Below are 25,580 nucleotides of genomic sequence, written 5' to 3'. Positions count from 1 at the left end.
GCTCAGATGGAGAGTTTGTTTTTCTGCACAAACCTTTCTTCCCGCAAAGCGCTCCTTTGCAATCCAGGGTCAGGTGCCTCTCAGGAAACAGCCCCCGGGTGCTCGAAATTCCTGCTTCGCCAGGCGCTTCACCTCGTTGATATGCCATCCCTGCCATGCATGGTAATTTATGGAAATGGCTTCTTTGCAGCGTTTCTGGAATAATATGAGACAGGAGGGCAATTTCCTCCAGGGACCCCCTCAGGTCAATGGGGCAGGGAAGGTAGTTCAGTGTTTGCATGCATGAGGCTGTAATTATAATGAAGGAAGAGAGTGTTTCTCTCCAACATGCTAAACCGAGGAGGAACCATACTTTCAGCCATGGGCATAGCCAGGATTTATGTTTCGGGATGGGGGGGGGGGCAGAACACCCACCTCATCATCCTCTGTCTGGCTCTGTCTAGCAGATTCTGAATGAAATGTCTCCACAATAGTTGTTTTAAATTACCTTCTTTTGACCCCAACTGCTCAGAAAAATCTGTCAGAATTTTTCTACGATTTCTCTCTCTCTCTCTCTCTCTCTCTCTCTCTCTCTCTGTATATATATATATATTCTGTTTTATAATTTAAGATAAACATTTGACATCCTTAAGATATCGATGACCTCCCTTCTTCTCTTACCATGGTTCATTTTACATATCATAAAATCCCTGCATATATTTTTTTAAAAAAACTATACCAATCCGTATTCCTTTTTTATTGGTATTTCCACACAAAACAACAAATGATAGCATACATACTACATACAAAAAACAAACACATCACAAAATACAAATAACAATCAAATAAAACTAATACATACCTATCACCCCACCAGAACACAGGAACACACCTATATTATTATTATAACCTTATTTCGAATCTTACTTGGGGGACTTCCTCACGTTCTCTCTTCTGCGTTCAATTCTAATTTACTTTAGTAACTTTGTAACTATTTTAACACTCATTCACCATTATTCTTAATCTTAATCAGCTAACATCTTATCTTATCTCTATCAACTTATTCATAACCATAATATCTAATATAAAAATCACAATCTTAACTTCTTATATACTATTTTAACCTAACATAGCTATCACCTATTATATTCACTGATTTCACTTCAAATGTCCAACTTTTCACGTTGTTTCAAATATTCTTTAAATTTCTTCCACTCTTCTTGCACCTTCTCCTCCCTCTGGTCTCGGAGTTTTGCGGTCAGTTCTGCGAGTTCCATATACTCAATCAACTTCATCTGCCAATCTTCTACTGTTGGGAGCTCTTCACCTTTCCAGTTTTTAGCAATCAAAATCCTAGCAGCTGTTGTGGCATACATAAAAAACACTCTATCTTTTCTGGGTATCTCATGGTTGGTTATCCGTATTCCATTACTGCACCCATCAAAACTTATTTACACTGTTGAATTTATCTTAAGGCTGCCAGCATTTTCAGCTGTACACAATTATTCCCCATATATTCAATAAACGCTTTCCAATCTTCTTTAAACGTGTGTTCTTCTTGTTCTCTTATTCTATTTGTGAATTCTGCAAGTTGTACATATTCCGTCAATTTAAGTTGCCATTCTTCTTTGGTTGGGACCTTTAGTTGGGACATTGATGCTGACAATTTCTACTTTTAGTTAAGTATTATTATTATTTTTACTTGACTTCAGGGCAGCTGCTGACCCCCTGACTCTCCCTGGCTAAACCCATGCTTTCAGGATTATTATTTTTTTGGGGGGGAAACAAGACTAACAATAGGGAGGTGCTAAATAGAGGGGTCATCATTTCAGAATTTTTTAGGGAGGGGGGACGAAGAGGATTATTGTAAAGCTTTGCAAATTTCATCCCTGGGATTGGTGGGAGAGAGAGAGATTGAAAATAAAGCTGCAGATATTATATCACCCATTGGTGCAAATCCATGGTGCAACTGCAGTGGGCAATCTGTGTATGGGTCTGGTTGCTGCGCTTCATAAAAGATAGAGTCAGTTTGGTGTAGTGGTTAGAGACCTGGGTTCAAATCTCCCCACTCAGTCGTGAAGCTCACTGGGTGCGACCTGTCAGGATTCGTCCTACACACAAGTAGGACCTTGGCAGAGACACATGCCTGACTGGCATGTTCCCTCCCTCCTGGGCGATCCTTCTGGAGCTTCATTAGCATTCCTCTGCCCGAACACCATAGCGACTGATGCCAAGAAACATCAGCACACTTACTGATCCGCAGAGTGTGCACAGTTGCGTAACAGACCTCAGCAACTCAGCATTTAGGCTAATCTACTTTATTTACATATAAACATACACGGAGCTCTTCAACATGGCAAAGAGAAAGAACAAAGGACAATAGTCCCACTTCAGGGAACACAGTAAGACAAACATCCTGTCTACGTCAGATCCCATTCCTGTGGAATCAAAACACATACCCAGTCATGTGATAGATAATAAACCCATGGCTGCACACAGGGAATGAATCTCAACATGACCTTGGGCCAGTGGCACTGAGCACAACCTACCTCACAGGATTGTTATGAGAATAAAAAGGGAAAGTGCACCACCACAAGCTTCTTAAAGGACCAGGTGGGATGTAAAGAAAATGAATGAATGATAAGTATTGGTGGGTAGTTGGCACTGACAGCAAGCCTATCCGCCTCCATGAACTTGCCCAACCTTCTTTTAAAGCCATCTGGGTTGGTGGCCCTCACTGGCTCCTGTGGGAGAGAGTTCCGCAGTCTAACTTATTCACTGTGTGAAGAAGGACTTTCCTCCCTCGCAGTATCAGAGGTTAACCCAGTAGAGGTGAATACTGGAAGATTTGGGACAGATAAAAAGCAAGGGAAAGGAGCCTTTCTCCTTAAAAGTGTTCTTTGCTCCTCTGCTAGTGACTCTGGAAATGGGAGATGTTCCGCTGGTCTCAGTGCTGCCTGAGAGTCTTCAACTCCCCACCAAGAATAACAGCCAGGGGCATCTCATCGCTCACCTTCAGGAGCTCCTCCAGGTCTGGGTTTTGTGGTCAGCCGTGAAGAGCAGATGGGTGATTGTCGGTAAGCATTCCTGGATCTTTTTTGTGGGGATCCAATATTTTATTGCTATATGATTATCTATTAATTTATATTCTGCTTGATGCCCAATTAGGTTCCAAAGCAGTTTGCAAACTGTAGAGACCAGTTACACAACCAATGAAATATAGAAGGACTTCTGTATTTCAAATCCAATAAAACGTGATCAAAATGCACAAAGTAAACTATATTATTATTAATATAATCAAAATGCACAAAATAAACTATATTATTATTAATCATAATCAATGTATTCATATCCTGGCTTTTCTCCAGAGCAGGACTCAAGGCAGCTTAAAACTACTGTACACAGATAAAATACAAAGAGCTGAAAACATGTAAAAGATAATTATTTAAAAGTAATTAAACGTTAATAAAATTAAAGCAATATAAAAACAAATCCATTGGACTACAGATAAGAGCAATTCCATTGAAAGGTTCAAATGTAAACTTCTGTAATTACAATTTGTAGAACAAGAGACTCAGGTATGCTTTTCGGCGCAACTACCCTCCCCCCACCTGCCAAAAGTGGCTTATGTGGTTTTTCAAAACAGAAATCACTTAAATACTCAAAGTTCGGACAACATCAGAGGTGGGGGACTCCAGACTTGGTGGCCACGTGGCACCTGACAGGTCTCTCTGTCGGGGCTTCAGGAATCTCCACAGGCCACGCCCCCCTCCTCAGCCCACGCCTGTCCACCCCAGACCACACCCACCTCCCCTAAGCCACACCCACTCTCCCATGGCCACACCTCTCTGGCAGGAATGTGAACTGTGATAATGCCTCTTCCTTGCTTGAAAGGAGAACGGAAAGCTCTCTGTGTGTGTCCAGAACCCTCCTCTGTTTTGCAGGATTGGAACAAAATTGAGAGCCCTAGCTGTTTCCCTGCCAGCTCTTCCATCTGGCTACCTCCACCCCACTGGCATGTGGCCCCCCAGAAGCCTGCCCAGGGTGTGAATGTGGCCCTCAGGGTGGAAACTGTTTCCATTCCTTGCATCGAGCGAGTCATGATGATCCTGAGCACCTGGGGTTGGATCCAGTGCAGAGCACAGCCATCAAAATAAACGGGGCCTAAGTTAGTCATGTCTAACACGTTAGTTGGGTCTACTCTGAGTAGTGATCCAACCTGCTGTGCCTCATCTCCTTATTCCCTGCTGGGTCCACAATGCTGACATTGTTCCTATTCGGAAGTGGGATGCGAGGTGAGAAGATGCTGGCATGGTCCATCTTTGACCCTCTCCCCTTTTCTTCCTCCAGGGCTCTTCCTCTCCGTTCTCCTTCTGTCTGTCTTCTTCGCCAGCCGCCTCCGCCCAGCAAGCCGGGCTCCCCTTCTCTTCAGGCCCGACACCAACATTCAGGTCCTGCTGGACCTAAAGTACAACCTGAGCGCTGAGGGCATCTCCTGCATCACCTGCTCAGGTGAGTCGGGCCTCTCGGCTAGAGACCCAGCTGGGTCTGGAGATTGCTGGTCAAGAGATTTGCCCTGAGGTCTGTTGGCTGTACTGGTTGCTTAGAAGGAGCTCTCTGCATAGGCACTGGTATATTATTCAGCACTTTTCCTGATGTGGACGAAGATTCTTTCAGTGGTTGGGCTGGTTCAGTTGCTTCTGTTGCCGATTCGATGATGTCTATGGATATATTGAGCCTGCTCACATTTGAAGAGAGTGGATAAATATGATTGCAAGGAGACGCATCCATACGGGGCACTTTATATGGAGAGCCCAATTTGACATCATTAAGTTCTCTCATTTTGTCCCAAGTGGATGTTGTGGCCCCATTGGCCTCAGAAGGATGTATGGAGCTTGGGTCTGGTGGAGAGATTATCGCCTCCTGGTTATGAAAAAGTGGGTTCACCTCAGCAGCCACCTGATGGCAGGGTGGAGTAGACACCTTCCCAACCCACAGGTCCAGCTCATGATGGTATAAGAATGAGGCAGGATCTGGAGCACAGTCAGGGATGTTTTGTTTGGGTAATTCCAGCTGTTCCTTCGTCAGTTTTGCCAAACAGAAACGAAGGGTATCAATTTTGTAGAGTATTTCATTTTGGGCTTCTTGTGGAAGAGCACTATAAGAATGAAGTAAATTATTTTCAAAACTGTCAAGGACGATTCCCTGATTCACCGCATACATAGGTTCAGAAGAATCCAACTTTTGAGGGACCTTAGCGGCCAAGCCAGTGGGATGGTTAGAGATGTCATCAGCCGAGATTATGTCAATTAGAGCGTGTTGGTCAGCCTTGTGTCGGAGAGAATTTGGCAAAATTACAGTTTGAAGAAAAAGTGGAGTTGGGGGTGCTTCATTTTTAAAATATCTTGATATTCTTACACCACTTGTGATCAGATGTTCTCTGCATTTATACACCAATCTTGCCAGTCCCCCGTCACAAAATGTGACCACCGCTCTAGCAAGGAGTCCGTTGAAATATAGATATTCCACTTGGGCCAAGTCAGTAGGGTTATTGAGGATGCCAGGCATGTAGATCTTTAGAAGACTGTGTTTTGGAGCTGGCTGTGGTGCAGAACTTGCATCAAATTGTGGGAGAAGCCACTATGACTTAGGCTCCCGTCAGCCTCTCCCAAGATCATGACCAAAGGGTGAAAGATACTCCTCCCCAGTGTGGTGTAATGGTTTGAGCAGCGTTTCCCAAACCGGGGTCTTTGGCTGTTTTTGGACTACTACTCCCACTGGGTTCGAGTGTCAGGCAAAGGAGTGGGAGACCAAGGTTCGAATTCATGCTCGCTCGTGAAGCTGGCTAGGTGACCTTGGACCAGTCACCGCCTCTCAGCCTAACAGGGTTGATTAAATGAGTTGGGGAGAGCCACCTTGAGCTCCTTGGAAAAATAAATAAGTACATAGGAAGGGGAAGGGCCATAGCTCAGTGGTTAGAACATCTGCTCTGTGTGCAGAAGTTTAAAGCCCAGCACCTCCAGAATTGGGATAAGGCTCCCTGTCTGAAGCCCGAAAGAGTCGCTGCCAGTCAGAGTAGACAATACTAATGAGCCAGTGGCCTCACTTTGTATAGGGCAGCTTCTGGTGTTCCTGTGTCTTAAGGGAAGGGCTGTCGCTCAGTGGCAGAGTACAAGGTACGCATGCAAATGGCCCCAGGTTTGATCCCTGTGACTTCCAGGTGGGATTGGGATAAGAGTCCAAGATGGCAGTGGGCTGGCCAGCCTCGCTGTCCTCCTCTTGATGCTGGAGATCCTTTTGTCCCTGACTAACCTTGTGCGACAGGCTTGTTTCAGGAAAAACCCCGCAATCTGCAGAATAACATCCGCACCTCTCTGGAGAAGAAGAAGCGGGGACCTGGCCTTGTGTGGGGTAGCCGAGGGAGCGCTGCAGGGGATGGAATCGTACAAGGTGAGTTAAGTCTGCTCTTCAGCCGCAAAGGTGCCCAAAGCAGCTCACATAAGATTAATAGAAACAGGGCAATCTAAAAGTCACTACACAAAAGGAAAGAGAGAGGAGGAGGGAAGAGGAAAATATGCAAACATAGGCACCATTTCTTTATCTCAGGTTGTTCCCTTGCTGGGTACATCTTGGGCTGAGAAATGTAGTAGTCTTTTCATACCTCTGGTTGGGGATGATAAGGAGTTGTAGTCCAAAACATGTGGAAGAAACCAGGTTGGAGAAGGCTGGTATAAGCCTTCTATTTTTCTGCATGTGTCACTGATTTAGGCTCAGAACAAGTAGTCATACAGAGATGGGACAGACAGCCTCTTCCTCTTGCTGATGTCACATTTCTGCATGTGGAATGATTTGAACCATTCATCCGCAGGTCACATCCACACATACATTTAAAGCATGATGCTTCCTCCAAAGACTGATGGGAACCGTAGCCGACCCCTCACAGAGCTGCAACTTAACAAATATAGTTCCTCGGATTCTTGGGCGGGGGGGAGCCATGTGATTTAAATGTGTTTTGGATTCATGGCATGCCTAGGATATTCCACATTGAAAAGGAATGGATCCAACAATCCACCCCACCCCACCCCACCCAGTGTCAGAATGTGATCAATAGCAGTGACTCATACAGAGAGGCGGAAGTCAGCCTCCTCTGTGAATATGCCGCCTTTAAAGAACCTTTAACCCCTAAAAACAATGATTTTCTCTTAGTCCTCTGCTGGCACCAAGGTCTGGGAAGGTCTGGAAGGGTCGTCTAGCCCCATTGTCTGTGGTGATGTTGAGGGTGGGTGGATTATTCAGGGCTCCCTCAGGCTGACTGTACCATGTTCTGCAGCAGACCCCCAGGGAACAGTCTACATCTTCAAATCCAAAGGCAAAGGCCGGCCAGTGGTCTACAGATTTTCTCTCAATGCCACCGTCCCAGCGCCGTGGCAGACGGTGTCAGCAGGAGACGGGGACATCCCCTCTTTCCTGGTGAGTTTCCAGAGCGCCAATCAATTACCCATGTGGCTAAGACATAATGCTCTCATTAATGCAGCTCCATGCAAGGCAGGGAAAGCAGCGATATGGGGAACATCTCTGGTGGACTCCTTTCCCCCGGAGTCCTGTTGCAATATGTGTGACTGGTTTTATTTGTATATTATTAGTAATTGTCTGATAGCGCTCAAGGTTCATTGTTTAGGGCAGGAGAGGGGGACGTTTGCCCCTCCCGATGTAACTAAACTACATTTGGCCTCACCCACTGCTATCTTGTGGAATTTGCAGGGAACTTTTCCCTGTTTCGGGAAGTTTTTAATGTTTGATTTCTCTCTCTCTCGTGTTTATAATATTCTTTTGGGAGCCGCCCAGAGTGGCTGGGGAAACCCAGTCAGATGGGTGAGGTATAAACAAATTATTATTATTATTATTATTATTATTATTATTATTATTATTATTATTGAGTTGTAGAGTTGGAAGGGACCCTGAGGGTCATCTAGCCCAACCCCCTGCCATGCAGGAATCGCTGCAAAGGAATCCCCAACAGATGGCCCAAGCAGCCCCTGTTTAAAAGGAAATGGAGTCTATCTTTTTACGAGGGAGTCTGTTCCACGGTTGAACAGCTCTTGGCCATGCAAAAGTCATTCCGAATGTCTAGTCCTTGCAATTTGCATCCATTGGTTACTGGTTAGAGGGAGCTGGGCTTCTGCAATAGTTTTAGCACACAATCTGGGTTATAATGTAGTTGCCACTTCATGCAGGGGAAAGTGTGCGGTGCTAATATATCTCTCTCTCTCTCCCTTTTTTTTTTTTTTTTGCGTCCCATTTTCCTTGGCTCCGAGACATGTGTTAGTGAAGTCTTCTGTTTTCATTAATCCATTGCTTAGGTGTATAGAGTTCCTTACGGTAACTTCACCAAGAGGCTGACCGCTTGTATGTCCACAGTAGGGCATGTCCAACAGACGGGCCCCAAGAAGTGGATGGTGACCACCTTGTCGTGCGACGCCAAGAGAGGGTGGAAATTCGACTTCAGTTTCTACGTGGCTGCAAAGGAACAGCAGCGCACGAGGTAAACGCCCGGTGACTAAACTCTGACGTGGGTTAGAATAGACCAGGAGGGTCATCTAGTCCAACCCCCTGCAATGCAGGAACCTGTTGCCCAACATGGAGCTCGAACTCATGACCTCGAGATTAAGAGTCTCATGCTCTCCCAACTGAGCTATCCCACTGAAGCAGCAACATTCTTTTTTAATAATAATTTTTATTAATTTTTCCATTGCAATCCAATAATAGCCTCATTATAACAATACCAAATTATAATATAACTACTAATACCCAGTGGTTTTTTTTCTGGGGGACACACAGGGGGACGAATACCCCTAAACATTTTGAGAACCTTTGTACTTTTGTCCATTTACTGTATTTATTTTCCCCAATTTGAACTACTGGTATGTTGTTGTTGTTCAGTCATTCAGTCGTGTCCGACTCTTCGTGACCCCATGGACCAGAGCACGCCAGGCACGTCTATCTTTCACTGCCTCCCGTAGTTTGGCCAAACTCATGCTAGTCGCTTCGAGAACACTGTCCAACCATCTCATCCTCTGTCGTCCCCTTCTCCTTGTACCCTCCATCTTTCCCAACATCAGGGTCTTTTCTAGGGAGACTTCTCTTCTCATGAGGTGGCCAAAGTACTAAAACTATAACATGGTGATTTTATTGAGTCAAAATGAGAGTAGCCTTAAACATTGTTTTAGGGGGGAAAGCACTGCTAATACCAGTGTGATGTAGTGCTTAAGAGCGGTGCACTCGTAATCTGGTGAACAGAAGCGTAGCACTCAAAATGGAGCACGTTCGGTTTCCGGGAAAAGTTCGCAAACCGGAACACTTCCGGGTTTGCAGTGTTTGGGTTCCAAGTTGTTTGAGTTCCAAGGCATTTGAGAACCAAGGTACCACTGTATAATCCCCATAGAATCCCATAGAAAAGCTTCTATGTGAGTGGCAAAATATTGACAAGTCAGGACATTCACCGTCCTTTGTTGCCCTATCGGCAGACGATTTACCTGTTGGTCTCTGCTGTCAAAGCTGCAAAATCTGGGTCAACTCTTTGGGACAGAGGGGGAGATCCAGACACTGAAATTGTTTTGGCACGTCCCTGAAGCCCCAAGGGATGGGTGTGATGTTCTGTAGCGCTCGTATCGATCATCCAACTTCATTGCTCTCCTCTTTCCTTCTTGTAGGAAGCTCTACTTTGCTCAGTCCCACAAGCCCCCTTACCACGGCCGAGTCTGCATGGCTCCACCCGGCTGCCTCCTTAGCTCGAGCCCCGATGGACCAAACAAAGGCTTCTTGTACGTGCCGAGCGAGAAAGGTGAGACGCAGTGGGGTTTGTGTGGCTTCAATAAGAAAGTCAGAAAAGCCCCGTTGGAGCAGGTCAGTGGGTCATCTAGTCTAGCATCCTCTTCTCAGATCCCTGTGGGAAAGCAGGATACAAGCACATGAGCCCTCTCCCCTCTGACCCCAGAGGCAGACCTTCTTCTTCTTTCTTCTTTGGCTATCCCTCATAGCTGAGTAAGATTGTCTTCCCTAAACACGGTCTTAACAGTGAGTCCATAAGTGGAGGCCAATTCTGGACCTACACGTCCTTCCACAGTGGGGACATTGGTTTCCAGGTGGGAGTTGATCATGGTGTGGATTTGCCAAGCGTGCCTTCCTCTTACCACGTTTCTCCCTTTCGTCCTGAGTTCGAGCATCTCCAAAGTCCATGACACTTTGGGTAAAGGCTGTTCTCCAATTGGAGTGTTCGCAGGCCAGTGTTTCCCAGTTGTTGGTGTTTATACTACATTTTTTTTTTAGATTTTCCTTGAGAGAGTCTTTTAAACCTCTTTTGTTGAACACCAGCATTAACGCTTTCCATTTTTAAGTTACAGGTAGGTAGCCGTGTTGGTCTGCCATAGTCAAAACAAAATAAAAAAATAAAAAAATTCCTTCCAGTAGCACCTTAGAGACCAACTAAGTTTGTTCTTGGTAGAAGTGTGCATGCACACGAAAGCTCATACCAAGAACAAACTTAGTTGGTCTCTAAGGTGCTACTGGAAGGATTTTTTTAAATTTTTTTTATTTTGTCCCATTTTTAAGTTCGGAATAGAGCAGTTGCTTTGGAAGACGATAATGAGGCATCCGCACAACATGGCCAGTCCAACCAAGTTGATGTTGAAGAATCATCGCTTCGACACTGGGGATCTTTGCTTCTTCCAGTTCCAGTAGTTCGTCTGTCTTCCCAAGTGATGTGTAAAATATCTCCTCCTCCTATGGATTTACAGTGGTACCTCTGGTTGTGAATGGGATCCGTTCCGGAGCCCCGTTCGCAACATGAGCAGCGTGCATCCTGAAGCGCCGCATCTGCGCATGTGTGCAACACGATTTGGTGCTTCTGCGCATGCATGAACTGCCGAACCCGGAAGTAACCCGTTCCGGTACTTCCAGGTTTGGCGTGTTCGTAAACCATGATGAATGCAACATGCAGCGTTCGTATCCGGAGGTATGACTGTACTTAATCCTATTTTAATGTCATCTACACTGGGAGCATCAGTTCCCTCAAAGCATCAGCATGTTTCCTGGTCACAGCTACAAAACCTCCCCCTCCCTCTTCCCTGACTCCTGCTTCCCATCCTGAGCAGTCAAGGACTAGCAGGACCAAGATCCGTCAATGGCAATTCAGCAAATGCCTTAAATCACATTGGTGCAATTCACACAGCCTCAGTTTGTTGCCAGAGTCGTGCCGCATTAGATGATCGTAATAACCTGCAGTTTCATAAGAGTATATATTTAAAGCAGGCGGATAAATGAGTAAATTAAGTTAATTTGGATAGGCTGAAAATACTAAATAATAATAATAATAATAAGGAACCGCAGAAAGAGGGGGGGGAAGGAAGATGAGTTTTGAAATGTTAAAAGGAATGGAAAATTATTGAAATGTATAAAACATAGCTGTCAACTTTTTTCCTTTTTTAAAAAGGGAAATTCCCTTATTCTGAATAGGATTCCTCGCAAGAAAAGGGAAAAGTTGACAGCTATGGTATAAAACTGAAAAACATAAATAAAATAAAAATAGAGACATTGGATTGACTCAGAAATGAAACAGAACTAACTTTTTTTTTAAAGACCTCACCAGAAATAGCCTGGTTCTTTTTCTGAAGCCCAACCCCACGGTTGCAAAGGCCACATTTCAAAGTGTTGCTCCTGACCTTTTGAAAGCGCTAAGTGGTTTGGGACATGGTTATCTGAAGGAACACCTATGCTCCTATAAACCCACGTAGACCTTAAGATTGGTCCCGGGAGCTGTGCCCTTCCCCCCCCATCATGTTTTGCAAAAGCATCAGACTGATATATACCAGACTGGCCTTTTGGGGGGGTGGCCCCACGCCGGTGGAATTCCCTCCCGTGGGATCTGGTTCATGTCGCTGCTGCTCTGGATGTTTTTTTAAATGGGTCCCGAAGATTCACTTGCTTCCGGGGCAGACCTAGCAAGGGATTGGTGGAGTATCACATTCACTGGCACATCCAAAGTCTTGCTGACTCCTACCTCAGGAAGAAGTCGGAAGGCGTATTTTTTTCCTGCATCAGATCCATGCTGTTGCAAGTGAGGGAGCTGAGGATCAGGCCCCTCAGAGGAGCCTCCGGACATTGCACCCAGCAAAAACCTGCTTCTGAATATTGAGGGGTTTTCCAATGGCTACCCTCTGTGAGAGAGCCCCTGGCAGTAGCATCTCACCTGCCAGGATGGAGCCTGAGATTTCTACCACCACCAGGGGCACTTATCTCTGTTGTGCAGCCTTCAAAGGATGGTGGAGAAACCGCATCCTGGAAAGAGAGACAGATAAAGAGTTTGTTTTCATTCCACTCGGGACAAATAGCCGTTGCGGTGAGGCTGCCGTTGGCTTCGAATCCTGACAGCTGTCGACTGTCGGAGGCAGGAAATGCTTCTGAAGATTAGTTGCTGGAAACTGCAGGAGGGCAGGGGGTTCTTGTGCTTGGATCCTGCAAACAGGCATCTGGTTGGCCACTCTGAGAACAGGCTACATGGGGCTACCTTTGAAGGTGATCCAGAAACTGCAACTAATCCAGAATGTGGCAGCTAGACTGGTGACTGGGAGCGGCCGCCAAGACCATATAACACCGGTCCTGAAAGACGTACATTGGCTCCCAGTACGTTTCCAAGCACAATTCAAAGTGTTGGTTTTTTAAAATTAAAATAATCTTTATTGAAAATTATATCAAAACATACAAACAAAAAACCAAGCGAATAAAAATTTCAAACTTACTGGTAATTACTGACAAACACAACAAAACACAACAAAACAAATCATAAACAACCAAATACTAATCTAACAAAAGCAAACAAAACAAATAAAATAAACCAACATACGTACATTCAACACTCAATCCTATCCAAATCTTAAACTTCCACTTGTCGTCCTCTCGGGTTAATTAATTAGACCATTTCAATACTACTTCCATTACCACTAAACCTTATGTTTGACGAGTTATTTTATTATAAATCCTCCTTTATTGAATATCAGTACAGATTATTAGAAATAGATCCAGGACATTAAAGTGGGGCACTGTTTTTTCATATATTCACCAAATTTTTCCCAGCTTTGACAAAATTTCTGATTACTACCTCCTCTAATTAATGCCGTTAGTGTTGGTGCTGACCGTTAAACCCCTAAACGACATCGACCCAGTATACCTGAAGGAGCATCTCCACCCCCATCGTTCAGCCCAGACACTGAGATCCAGCTCCGAGGGCCTTCTGGTGGTTCCCTCACTGTGAGAAGTGAGGTTACAGGGAACCAGGCAGAGGGCCTTTCTCGGTAGTGGCACCCACCCTGTGGAACGCCCTCCCATCAGATGTCAAGGAAATAAACAACTCTCTGACTTTCAGAAGACACCTGAAGGCAGCCCTTTTTAGGGAAGATTTTAATGTTGGATATTTTATCGTGTTTTTAATATTCTGTTGGGAGCCAGCCAGAGTGGCTGGGGAAACCCAGCCAGATGGGCAGAATATAAATATATGATGATGATAGATCAGATGGATCTTTGGTCTGGCCCACCTACCAGGCTCTTCATAAGTCCTTATGTTTAAATGAAACAAGTGATCCTTGACAAGATCCTAATCAAAGCCTTTTTCCTGTACATCTTCTCCTCCAGCCTCCCCTAAAGTCAAGTTGTCCATCACTTCTGGATTCAACCCTTGCGGGAATGCTAGCTGCGGGAAACCAGCGGTGCGCCCCCTAGTGGACACAGGAGCCATGGTGTTTGTGGTGTTCGGGATCCTAGGGGTGAACCGCTCCCGGCGCATGGACAACCACGTCATCGGAGACATGGTACACCTGCCTTCTTGCGCAGGGTGGGAGGGTTTGGAGGGATGCAATACCTTCTCTGCTCTCCCCAGGTTAGTTCTTTGCTGCTACAAGGGACCAGGCTGGAACAAGTGGGTTGCAAATGCAGAGAAGAAGATTAACCAGGCCAGTGAGGGATGGTGGCAATTGCAGTCCAATATGCCACACAGAGTCTAGGGCTTGCTGATCAGAAGGTCGGCAGTTCGAATCCCTGCCACGGGGTGAGCTTCTGTTGCTCGTTCCCAGCTCCTGCCCACCTAGCAGTTCGAAAGCACGTCAAAGTGCAAGTAGATAAATAGGGATCGCTCCGGCGGGAAGGTAAACGGCGTTTCCGTGCACTGCTCTGGTTCGCCAGAAGCGGCTTTGTCTGCGGACAAACGCCGGCTCCCTTGGTCTATAGAGCGAGATGAGCGCCGCAACCCCAGAGTCGTCCGCGACTGGACCTAACGGTCAGGGGTCCTTTTACCTTTATGCCCGCAGAACATCTGAAGCTGCCTGGAGATGCTGCAGGGGATGGAAACTGGGAACTTCTGCATGCAAAGCAGATACTCTTAAAGAAGAAAATACAGTTATAAAAGGGGAAACCAGTGAAATTTCTAAAATATTACTAGAAACGGAGGATCAAGAAGATCAGTTAAAAGAGGTGTGGGAAAAGGAGACAACAGGGCAAATAGATCAAAGCTGAGGGGAAATATGGCAGAAACATATGTTGAAAATGTTGTCTATAAGAATAAAAGAAAATTATTATAAATTAATTTGGAGATGGTCTTTAAGGCCAGTCAGTTAAGTCAAATAGACAAGGAATATTCGGTGTTATGTTGGAGGGGTGCTGGGAAACAGGGAATTACATTCACATGTGGTGGGGGGGGGGGTGTAAATATGTACTTTTTTTTTTTCTTTGGCAAAGGGTGTTTAAGGTCCTAACAGAAATCACTGGGTTAAAACTGACCGAAAGTCCAGAGGGTAGCATTATTATCAATTTACGATGGGGTGGAAGATTCGCAGGCTAGGAAGGACTTGCTCACAAATTTATTGACAGCTGCACAAATTATGATAGCCAGGAAGTGGAAGGGGAAAGCAGAATATAAAATGTAACGATGGTATAAAGAGGTGTGGGATACAGCTATTATTAATGATAAATTAACATGTGCCATTAAGGTAAGACGGGGAATATGCAGGAGGCATGATAGGGAGGGTGTTTGTGGAAGCGAGTCGAACCATCGCAAGAGGTGTTGAAATTTTGGGAGGTTGGATAGTTACAATAGAATGGTCTCGGTGGTGGGGTGCACATTTTTATTCTTATTTATTTATGGTTATTACTTTGTCAAAAAAACCCTACAAAAAACCCAGATTCTCTACCCCTGAGCTCACCAGCCATTTTGCCTGGGATGCTGCCATCGTACCATTTCCCGCACTGCAGGTCCTGTACTGGACTGAGGGCCAGTCTGGATGACACGCACACCCCTTTCTGGCAACGTCCCTGCTTTCCCGACTTGATCCCGTTGCCTCATGTGTTTGTCTCTTTCTGTTTGTGTCTCCTTGTGAAAGGGCAGCGTCATCTATGATGACGGCTTCGACCTCTTCAAAGAGATTGGCAACCTGTGCAGAATCTGCAAAGCTATTGCCAGCAACGTGGAGCTGGTAAAGCCGGGAGGAGCCCAGTGCCTGCCCTCGGGTATGTCAACTCCTCTTCCTGTATTGTGGCCCACCATTTGGAGTGGGGGGGGGGTGTCTTTGTTATCACAGAGTTACGCAGAACCGACAGGAAAGGCGAGGGAGCCAGTGGAAACTACCGGGGTCCAGAGACCGGCTACCTTGCCTATGCTTCTGTCCTTCTCGGTAGTCTCAAGTGAGGATAGCTCAGTTGGTAGAGCAGGAGATTCTTAAACTCAGGGTTGTTGGTTTGAGCCTCACCTTGGGCAAAAAATTCCTGCGTTGCAGGGGGTTGGACTAAATTTGGAGCAGGGGTCAGGTCAGAAACCTAAGGCCCATGGGCCAGAAGCGGCCCACGGAGGCCGTTTAACCAGCCCACAAGCTGCACGCTTGGTGAGTCTCTGCGCACTGCAGTAAACCGCAGCACAAGGACTTTCTTCCATGGCTCTGGAAATCGCTTCTGCACATGCCCAGACTCCAGAAATCACGCCAGTGCATGCCCAGATGCCGAAAAACGCACCTGCGCAGAAGCGATTTCCAGTGCCGTGGACATGTGCAGATGCAATTTCCAGTGTTGCGCTGTGCCGGTGCAGCCCATGGAGCCTTGCCAACCCCTGATTTAGACCCTAGTGGTCCCTTCCAATTCTACGATTGTATAATTGTTTGCCCAATTGCTTGTGACATCCATTGTAAAATCTGTGAATTTCAAAGAAAATAATAATGCATATATATCATTCCCCCCCAAATGTATATATTCATGTGTGTGTGTGTGTGTGTGTGTGTGCTCAGTGCATGCACAATTCAGAGTAACGCCTTGCTAACATGCCATGAACCGGGCATCTCGGAGTATTTCCAACTCCCTGTGCACTTTGACAGCACAATCGCCACTTACTATGCACCATCAAATTCGTAGGTTTTCATAAGCAGAAACACCCTGCGAATCCAACCAAGTTGTGTAATCCACACAATGTGGATTATGAATGAATCTTTATTTGCATCATCCATCGGCCATAGCAATAAAACAACAATACGATATACAAAGAACAGAAATAAAAAGTCCATTGTATAAAATACATTTTAGGTTTTTGAATCAATAGTCAAATAGTGGATCCTATTCTGATTGCCCCTCTGTGGGTTATATATACATGGATCAGGCTGAAGGGGGCCCATCTAGTCTGGCATTCTGTCCTCACATTGCCCACCCAGATGTCATTGATGGAAAGCCCACAAGCAAGACCTGAATGCCAAGATTTTCCTGTGATAACCAGCAGCTGTCACTCAGAAGCATTGCTGCATCCAACCATGGAGGCAGAGCACAGCCATCGTGCCTCGCAGCCTTCAAAAGCCCTCTCCTCCGTGAATTTTTACATTCCTCTTCTGGAGCTTTCCAAGTTGGTGGCTATCGCCACATCTTGTGGCAGGGAGTTCCATAGTCTAAATATGCTTTGTGTGAAGAAGAACTTTTAAGCCAAGGAATGTACAAGCCAAACAATACTCCTTTAGTCACAGTCTTATGCTGGAGTTCGGAAGAAGGTAAGAACAGCCTGCTGGATGCAATGAGGTTGAGGGAACATTCTTTCATATGTGGTGGACCAGTAAAAGAGTATTGGGAAATAATCCATAATGAATTGAAAAAAATGTTTAAAAGTACTTCCTCCCCCCCCCAAAAAAACCCAGAGTCCTTTCTGTTGGGGATAATTCAGACTGAAATTCCCAGGTGTCCAAAAATGTTATTTATGTACGCCACTGCTGTGGCCCTTGTTTTGTTAGCCCAAAAATGGGAAACGAGTGAGGTCCCAAGAAGAATGGCAACTTAAGTGATGGAATACGTGCAGCTTGCAGACTTAACATAGAATAAGAGAACAACAAGAACATACGTTTAGAGAAGATTGGAAAACGTTTATTGAATATATGGGGGGGGGAATTGTGTGCACTTGAAAACGTTGGCAGCATTAAGATAAATTCAACAGTGCAAATAAGTTTTGGTGGATTTAATAATGGAATACTGAATGGTTTAGTTTATGTAAAATATGCAGGGATTTGTTTTATGCAAAATGAACCATGGAAAGAGAAGAAGGGAAGTCATTGAGATTTTAAGGATGTTTAAATGAGTATTCTAAATTGTAAAACAGAAAATTTAATTTAAAAATTATATAAAAAAAGAAAAAGAAAAGCCTTCTGGATCAGGCCAATGACCCATCTAGTCCCGGCATACTGTTCTCACAGAGGCCAACCAGATGCCTGTGGGAAACCCACAAGCAGGATTCGAACACAAGAGCAACTCTCCACTCCTGCAGTTTCCAGGAACTGGTATTTACTGCCTCCAGTGTTCAAGTTAGAACACAGCCAACCAGGGTTAGCAGCCATCGAAAGCCTTACCATGATGGTTCTGTATTCTGGGTTGCACAAAAAGGAACCGTACATCTATTTATCTATCTATCCCCCTGTCTTTCTAGGATACAGTATCTCCACTGTCCTTCAGATGCTGCACCCAGAATGCAAGAATCTTCCCGAGCCAAACCTCCTTCCTGGACAGCTCTCCCACGGGGCGGTGGGGGTGAAGGAAGGCAAAGTCCTGTGGATCTCCATGGCCTTTGAGTCGGTGAGGACTCCCCACCCAAATTCTGTCACCCCCATTGCAGCTGCTTTGGATTTTGAGCCAGCTGAGCTATACAGCCATACCTCGGGTTACGATAGCTGCGGGTTGCGGTTTTTCAGGTGTTTACTTCCGTGTTTCGACGCATGTGCAGAAGCGCAATATCACACTTTTGCGCATGCATGATATCGCTGCTCGGGTTGTGGACTTTTCAGGGTGTGAATGGCACCCCGGAACAGATTGTGTCCACAACCCAAGGTACCACTGTATATACTCAGAGTAGACTCCTTGAAATAAATGGACCTGAATTCACCCAGTCTGTGAACTTCAGTTGGGTCTACGCTGAGCAGGACAAGCACTGATGACAACCTTCTGTTCTTTTGTGTACATGACAAAGCTATCTTTAGCCATCTCACCCCTTGCCTTTCCCCGTAAGACCCTGTAAAAATTGCACAGTCAACAGGTTTTCCACACCTATCAGCTGATCACCCATTCCCACCAACCTTCTCCACTCCCTCACTATATTTAAGGGTCTGGTGACTTCTGTTTCAGTGTATCTGAAGAAGTGTGCATGCACACGAAAGCTCATACCAAGAACAAACTTAGTTGGTCTCTAAGGTGCTACTGGAAGGAATTTTTTATTTTATTTCCTTTGTGTGTGTTATTGTCGTTGAAATTCTACTCAGTATCGAGCCAGAGCAGAATTCCAATGTATACTTAGCCAAGTAAAAACTTAAACATGTTGCAGGATTCCCCAAAAATAGACCAGAGGCAATTGTATTTCATCCAGCAGAGCTTTACTGCTGCTGAAGGCAAATGAGCATAATGGTCACAAATCCAATACATTCAGGATCGGCACTGTCCATGAGAAATCCAGTTGCAGCAGACTTAAACTTACAATAACTTATAATAAGTCTAAACCTTAACACTAAGTATACTATGTACAGAACACCACATCAGAAGGAAGAGAGATAGAAAGAGAAAATGAAACCCAGGCTCCTTCTGGCCTTACTTTTATAGTCAGTATGACTTTGACAGAAGAGATAAGAGAATCAGTTTAAGCCAGCTGTCATCAGTCTCTCTAAAGGAATAAGCCAAACATCAGGAACCTTCCAGAACCCTCTTGAATTAGGTAGAATAGGAAAGATCAATACTTTCAGATCAATACTTTCAGATCAATACATCAGATCAATACTTTCTGTACAAAGAAAGTTATCCCCAACCATTTCTTCATTTGAGCTCTACAAGTAAAATTTCTAGCCCTCATTGGGTAAGGGAGACATAGTCGCCAGATACCAGGGCTCAGAGCCTCTCTGTGCCTCATGGGTGCCTTGAACAAAGAAAATGAAGGAAGGAAGGATATATGAATAGCACAAAAATATGAGTAACGAAAAGCCCCCCACCATCATTGCAGATACAGTCACCATTAGTGCATGCATCTTAAGCCGAACATCTAAGCCCTTCAGATGTCCAGATAGGTACCCACAAGAAACTGACGTCCATTAGGAAGGAGTTCAAAATTGATGCAACTTCAGACCAAAAAGAATATATCGCAGGCTCACAGCCTGTACCTCAACAGGGCGTCCTCAGCATCATCGGACAGTGACTTCTATAAAAATGTTGTCCAGTATATTTGAAATGTTGATTTCTGCTGGACCGATCTCGGTTTGGAGTCTAACAAGGTGGACCCTGAGGACTGAAGTGGGGACCTCTTTCTGTCTCTCTCAGACAACCTACAAAGGGAAGTCATCCTTTCAAACCTACTCTGACTATCTCAAGTGGGAAACTTTCCTCCAGGATCAGCTCCAGCAGTTCCCCGAAGGCTCAGCTCTGCGCCGGGGCTTCCAGACCTGTGAGCACTGGAAACAGATCTTCATGGAGATCATAGGTAAGTGGATTTTTTTCCTCTCTCTCTCTTTTTTTTTTTGCCTCTGTCTCCTGGTCAGAGAGCCACTTGGAGAACCAGGGGTGGCTGTGAATGGGGTCAATGGCAGCAAATCGGGAGCATCCATTCGCTGCAGACCCAGGGAGTTGAGAGTGGTTTGCATGTCTGTGCTCCACCCACCTTTATTATCCCCCCAAAGCAGGCTAGGCCCGAGGCTGCCCTGTTAAGTGAGGATTCGAACCCGTCTCTCTGTGGACCTAGTCTAACTTCTATACTAGAGAGCCAGCGTCAGGCTAGATGGAAACTGGGAGAGACCAGGCTTCAAATCCCCGCTCAGCCCTGAAGCTCGCTTGGGTCACTGCCTACCTCACAGGGCTGTTGTAGGAATAAATTGGAGATTGTAGAAAACATAGGCTATCATAGAATTGTAGAGTAGGAAGGGGTCCAAAGGATCATCTAGTCCAACCCCCTAAAATGCAGGAATATGCAGCAATGGCAAAAAGACACCTTCTCATAGCCCACCACAAAATCCCTTTAGCAGGAGATTGGATGTGGGACCTTCTGCATGCAAGAAGCTGTTTCCCCAAAGATCCAAGGCCTTTCCCTTAAGGAACAGGAAGCAGATGCCTTACACTGATTCCAACCATTGATGTCAACACTGACTGGCAGCAGCTCTGTAGGACATTTCCATTCCTGCCTTTGAGGTGCCTCTGGGGGCTGAGCCTGGACCTTTCTCCAAAGCAGATGCTCTGCCACTTGAGCTGCAGCCCTCCCTGCACTTCTTTGGACAAACAGTTTGTGTGCATGTTTTAAACATAATTAATAAAATCTCTTCCCCACCCACCCGCCTCTCTTTTCCAGGTGTGCAGAGTGCCCTATATGGCCTCATCCTCTCACTCGTGATTTGTGTCGCTGCTGTTGCGATCTTTACCACGCACGTCCTCCTCCTCCTCTCTGTGCTGCTCACCATTTTAGGTAGGTACCTAGTTGTGATTTTGAAACTTTGGCTTCCTTTGCCTAGATTCCTGAGAATGCGGGAGCCTGCCTGATTGGACTATCTGTCCATTTGACCCAGTATTGTCTGCTCTGACTGGCAGCAGCTCTCCAGCTAGACCTTCCTAATGTTCATAGTAAACTTTCATTTCATTACCTCTCTGTGTGTGTCCTCCCTGCAGGGGTCGTATGCTTAGTAGTGACCATCATGTATTTGTCCGGCTGGGAAATGGGCGCAGTGGAGGCCATCTCCCTCTCCATCCTCGTCGGCTCCTCTGTGGACTATTGCGTCCATCTTGTGGAAGGGTTCCTTCTGGCAGGAGAGAACCTGCCGCTTCACCTGGCGGAGGTAGGACAGCTGTCCTTTTTTATAAAAAAAATTAATTAATACATTTTCTTGATTTTATGACAACAAATGGCTCAAGTCTCAAGACTATAGATTACTCCAATGTGCTCTGTGTAAGGCTTCCCTTGCACTTGGTCCAGAAGCTGCAGTTAGTGCAGAATGCTGAAGGAGTGAGACCCTCTGCACAGAGATCTGCGCTGGTTCACTACTGGGACAAATTCAAGGTTTGGCTATTAATATATAGAGCCCTTAAAAACTTGGGGCTAGTTTACCAACAAGATCACCTTACCCCATAATAGGGACGTGGGTGGTGCTGTGGTCTAAACCACTGAGCCTCTTGGGCTTGCCGACCAGAAGGTCGGCAGTTCAAATCCCCATGATGGGGTGAGCTCCCATTGCTCTGTCCCAGCTACTGCCAACCTAGCAGTTCGAAAACACGCCAGTGCAAGGAGATAAATAGGTACCGCTGTGGCGGGAAGGTAAACGGCATTTCCGTGCGCTTTGGCTTCCGTCACGGTGTTCTGTGTCCACATGACCCAGAAAGCTGTCTGTGGACAAATACCGGCTCCCTCGGTCTGAAAGCGAGATGAGCGTTGCAACCCCATAGTCGCCTTTGACTGGACCTCACCATCCAGGGGTCCTTTGCCTTTACCTTTGTACCCCATAAGTGCCCACTCAACCACTTTGATCAGGCTTGTTACAGGTGCCTATTCCCAGGGCTTGTTTTCCAGCCAGAGTTCAGCTCACGTGGGTACCATTGTCATTCTAAGATAACAAGGGAGACGTTCATAGTGAGCTCCAGCATCTCTCTCTCTCCCCCCCCCCCCATTAAAAAAATAGCACTGCCTGTTTTTGCACATTTGTAAGAACTCCATTTTTAAATGTGGCACGCTTTGGAACTCCCTACCCCTTGATACACAGGCAGGTACCTGCTCTAAAAAACATTCTCGTTTGGACAAACCTATCCAGATGTTTAGCTTGGACTACTGCAATGCGCTCTATGTGGGGCTACCTTTGAATGGGACCCAGAAACTACAACTAATCCAGAATTCGGCAGCTAGACTGGTGACTGGGAGTAGCCACTGAGACCACATAACACCAGTCCTGAAAGGCCCTCATTGGCTCCCAGTACGTTTCCGAGCACAATTCAAAGTGTTGGTGCTGACCTTTAAAGCCCTAAGCGGCCCAGTATACCTGAAGAAGTGTCTCCACTCCCATCGTTCAGCCCGGACACCGAGGCCCAGCTCCAAGGGCCTTCTGGCAGTTCCCTCTCTGTGAGAAGTGAGGTTAAAGGAAACCAGGCAGAGGGCCTTCTCAGTAATGGCACCCACCCTGTGGAGCACCCTCCCATCAGAGGTCAAGGAAATAAAGAACTATCTGACTTTTAGAAGACATCTGAAGGCAGCCCTGCTTAGGGAAGTTTTTAATGTTCGATGTTTTATCGTGTTTTTCATATTCTGTTGGGAGCTGCACAGAGTGGCTGGGGAAACCCAGCCAGATGGGCAGGAAATGAATGAATGAATGAATGAATGAATGTTGTTGTTGTTGTTTGTTGTTGTTATTATAGCAATTTGATGGCATGTTTAAATCTGGCTTTGGTCTGCTGTTGTTTTAGCTTTAGGGGATGCCCCAGCTAAGTGTTGACACTTTTATCTTCTTTTGTAACACACTTCTCTCTCTCTCTCTCTTCCCCCCCCCACCTCCTCGTGCTTCCTCCTTTCAGGACCCCAACTCCAGCCGCCAGTGGAGGACGATCGAGGCGGTCAGCCACGTGGGCGTAGCTATCGTCTCCAGCGCCATCACCACCGTCATGGCCACCGTCCCCCTCTTCTTCTGCATCATCGCCCCCTTTGCCAAGTTCGGCAAGATCGTGGCCCTCAACACGGGGGTCTCCATCGTGTACACGCTGACTGTGAGCACCGCCCTGCTGAGCATCATGGGGCCCCCCTCCTTCACCCGCAGCCGGACTTCCTTCCTGAAGGCCCTGGCAGGGGTGCTGGTGGCCGCCGGGGTGGGGCTGTGCGTTTGCTTGGTGCTGCTCAGAAGCGGATTCAAGATCCCCCTGCCCAACGGGACAGTCCTATAGTTCCATGTTTCCCCAGCGGCCTCTTTGTATATCTTTTGTTCTTCTTCTCCCTCCAAACTGGAATTTCCCGCAGGAGTCCTGGAAGATATCCAGGGGTGCTTTCAATTGCAGCCCTCGCTTGCCGTTTCCGGGATGTCGCTCGTGCCCCCCAAGAGTCCTGCTCTTTCTGTGGGTTAAGGGTGCGGGGATGGCGGGCAGCACCCGGGTCAGATTTCTCCAACCTTGCAGGACTCCGACTCCTATCAGCACCAGCGATGGCTTCCCTAACAGCCAGGGCTGATGGGCGTTTGCTTCGATTTGTGGCATTTGTTCCCCAACCTTTTCTCCAAGAAGCTCAGGGCGGAGAAGAGAGTTCTCCTCCTCTTCATTTAATCCTCACAAGGACCCTGCAAGGTAGGTAGGTTAGGCCAAGAGGGAGCAACTGGCCCAAGGCCACCCAGTGAGCTTCATAGCCGAGGAGTTGGGGGGAGGGGAACCCACAAATTTCATTTTATAATGTGTATAAAACAGAGAGAGCAGCTGTAACAACAGATGGGAATTAAAGGACGAAAAGCGAAACTATAAAACAGACACGTAGGATGAGTACAGTTGTACAAGGGTTAAAATAACAACTCCAAATAAAGAATAATATTCAGATAATCAGCATTATCTGATTATCAAGTCCAATTCCGGGTTTGCCAGGCTTGGGAAGTGGGTTGCTTTGAAAAGGAAGGTTCTGTTGTATGGCTGAGTGGGACTTGAACCCAGGTCTCCCAGGTCTTAGTCTGACACTCTAACCACTTTACCACTCTCAAGTCTGGTGGCATATTGAGGTTGGGCAAGGATAGCCAGGAATGTAAGGTTCAGCTCTCCCCTCTGACACGCCAGACTTAAAAAAGAAAGGTGATCTGAACCCCTGGCTCAGCCTTCCCCAAGTTAGCACCCTCCAGATTTTGGGGACTCACAACTCCTATCAGCCCCAACCATTGGTCCAAGCCATCGCTGGGACTGATGGGATTCGGAGTCCAGGAACAGCCGCAGGGTACGAGATTGGAGGAGGCTGCTCTGGGTCTTGCCTGTCATCACCAAACCCTTGATAGCTGAGTCAGTAGAGCATGGGACTCTTAATCCTAGGTTTGTGGGTTCGAGGCCCACATTTGGGTGAAGGATTCCTGCATTGCAGGGGGTTGGGCTAGATGACCCTCGCGGACCCTTCCGGCACTACGATTCGATAATTCTGTTTAAGGGCAGGACTCTCAGTGCACAAATGACATCCAGGAAATGGCGAGCAAGGGCCATGAAATTGCAACTCCCAGCAGCCACCTCTTGTAGTCCGAAACATCTGAAGGCCACCAAGCCTGTCCTGTCCTGTGACAGACCCCAGCAGGATAGGTCTTCCCCCATGGATATGGGGGTAGGAGAGGCAGGGGGTGGAATTATGCTGATCCCCTTTCTTGTGGGGTTTAGGGGACACGGGTCTCCTTTTCCAGCTCTGAACCAGTTTTGTACTCTAGTCCGACTTGCTGGATTTCTGTGTCTAGTTTTATAAGAATATTTTTTTGTATGTCCAGGAGAAAATCGATTCCACTTTCCTCTCCTTGCTCTCCCCCGGCTCCCAAGTTTGAGCTGCGCTTTACCTGCTCTTACCTTTGCTCTGAACCTGCTTGTGTTTTAATTTTATTGGGAGGGATGTGGGAGAGACGTATGCGGTGTCTGGTGGTGGGAGAATTGTCAGTTTGGGGATGCTGTCGGCCACATCCACACCAAACATGCACTCTATAAACAGCCATGGCTTCCCCCAAAGAGTTGTTAGGAAAATCCCACGATTTCCCTCCCAGACCTACAGTTCCCAGAGCTCCTTGGGACTAGGGATCGGTTGTTAAACCGCTGTAAGAACGGTAGAACTGGGGTCTCCTAACCACTCTCAGCACCCAGAACAAACTGCAGTTCCCAGGATTCTCTGTAGAAAGTAGTCCTGACTGACTAAAGTGGAAACATGGTGTGAATGTGGCCGTGGTTGAAGGAAGATGCGCATAGTTAGCTGGCCCATCAGGGCAAAAGGGGCTGTGCCCCTACCCATCTCAATCTGCCCTTGTCCAATCTTGGTTTGTCTGCTACCCAGTCCAGGGGGTGGCCCTGCCAGTTTCAGTCCCAGAGCTGCCCTTTGTAGAACTCAACATAGGGCAAAG

General features: G+C 46.4%; 1 protein-coding gene across 2 annotated transcripts in view; it reads left to right on the top strand.

Moving 5' to 3' along the window:
* DISP3 (dispatched RND transporter family member 3) overlaps positions 1 to 23,457 on the top strand; it is a 38,347-nt gene extending 14,890 nt beyond the window's left edge. The window contains exons 8-20 of one of the 2 annotated variants that reach the window (XM_033159494.1): positions 2,895 to 3,056; positions 4,330 to 4,491; positions 6,304 to 6,429; positions 7,313 to 7,449; positions 8,340 to 8,521; positions 9,690 to 9,820; positions 13,663 to 13,838; positions 15,402 to 15,528; positions 17,963 to 18,108; positions 19,831 to 19,990; positions 20,849 to 20,962; positions 21,163 to 21,329; positions 23,050 to 23,457. In XM_033159494.1, the coding sequence (XP_033015385.1) occupies positions 2,895 to 3,056; positions 4,330 to 4,491; positions 6,304 to 6,429; positions 7,313 to 7,449; positions 8,340 to 8,521; positions 9,690 to 9,820; positions 13,663 to 13,838; positions 15,402 to 15,528; positions 17,963 to 18,108; positions 19,831 to 19,990; positions 20,849 to 20,962; positions 21,163 to 21,329; positions 23,050 to 23,412 (2,153 nt within the window). In that variant the 3' untranslated portion in view covers positions 23,413 to 23,457. Of the gene's footprint in view, positions 1 to 2,894; positions 3,057 to 4,329; positions 4,492 to 6,303; positions 6,430 to 7,309; positions 7,450 to 8,339; positions 8,522 to 9,689; positions 9,821 to 13,662; positions 13,839 to 15,401; positions 15,529 to 17,962; positions 18,109 to 19,830; positions 19,991 to 20,848; positions 20,963 to 21,162; positions 21,330 to 23,049 lie in introns of both variants that reach the window. The other variant, XM_033159493.1, reaches the window with a different exon arrangement.
* Positions 23,458 to 25,580: the final 2,123 nt, after the last annotated feature.

This window comes from Lacerta agilis, chromosome 8 (assembly GCF_009819535.1).
Source record: "Lacerta agilis isolate rLacAgi1 chromosome 8, rLacAgi1.pri, whole genome shotgun sequence".
In the NCBI taxonomy this organism is placed as follows: domain Eukaryota; kingdom Metazoa; phylum Chordata; class Lepidosauria; order Squamata; family Lacertidae; genus Lacerta; species Lacerta agilis.
The sequence above is the reverse complement of the archived record's forward strand: the minus strand, read 5'-3'. Positions and strand labels throughout refer to the sequence as shown.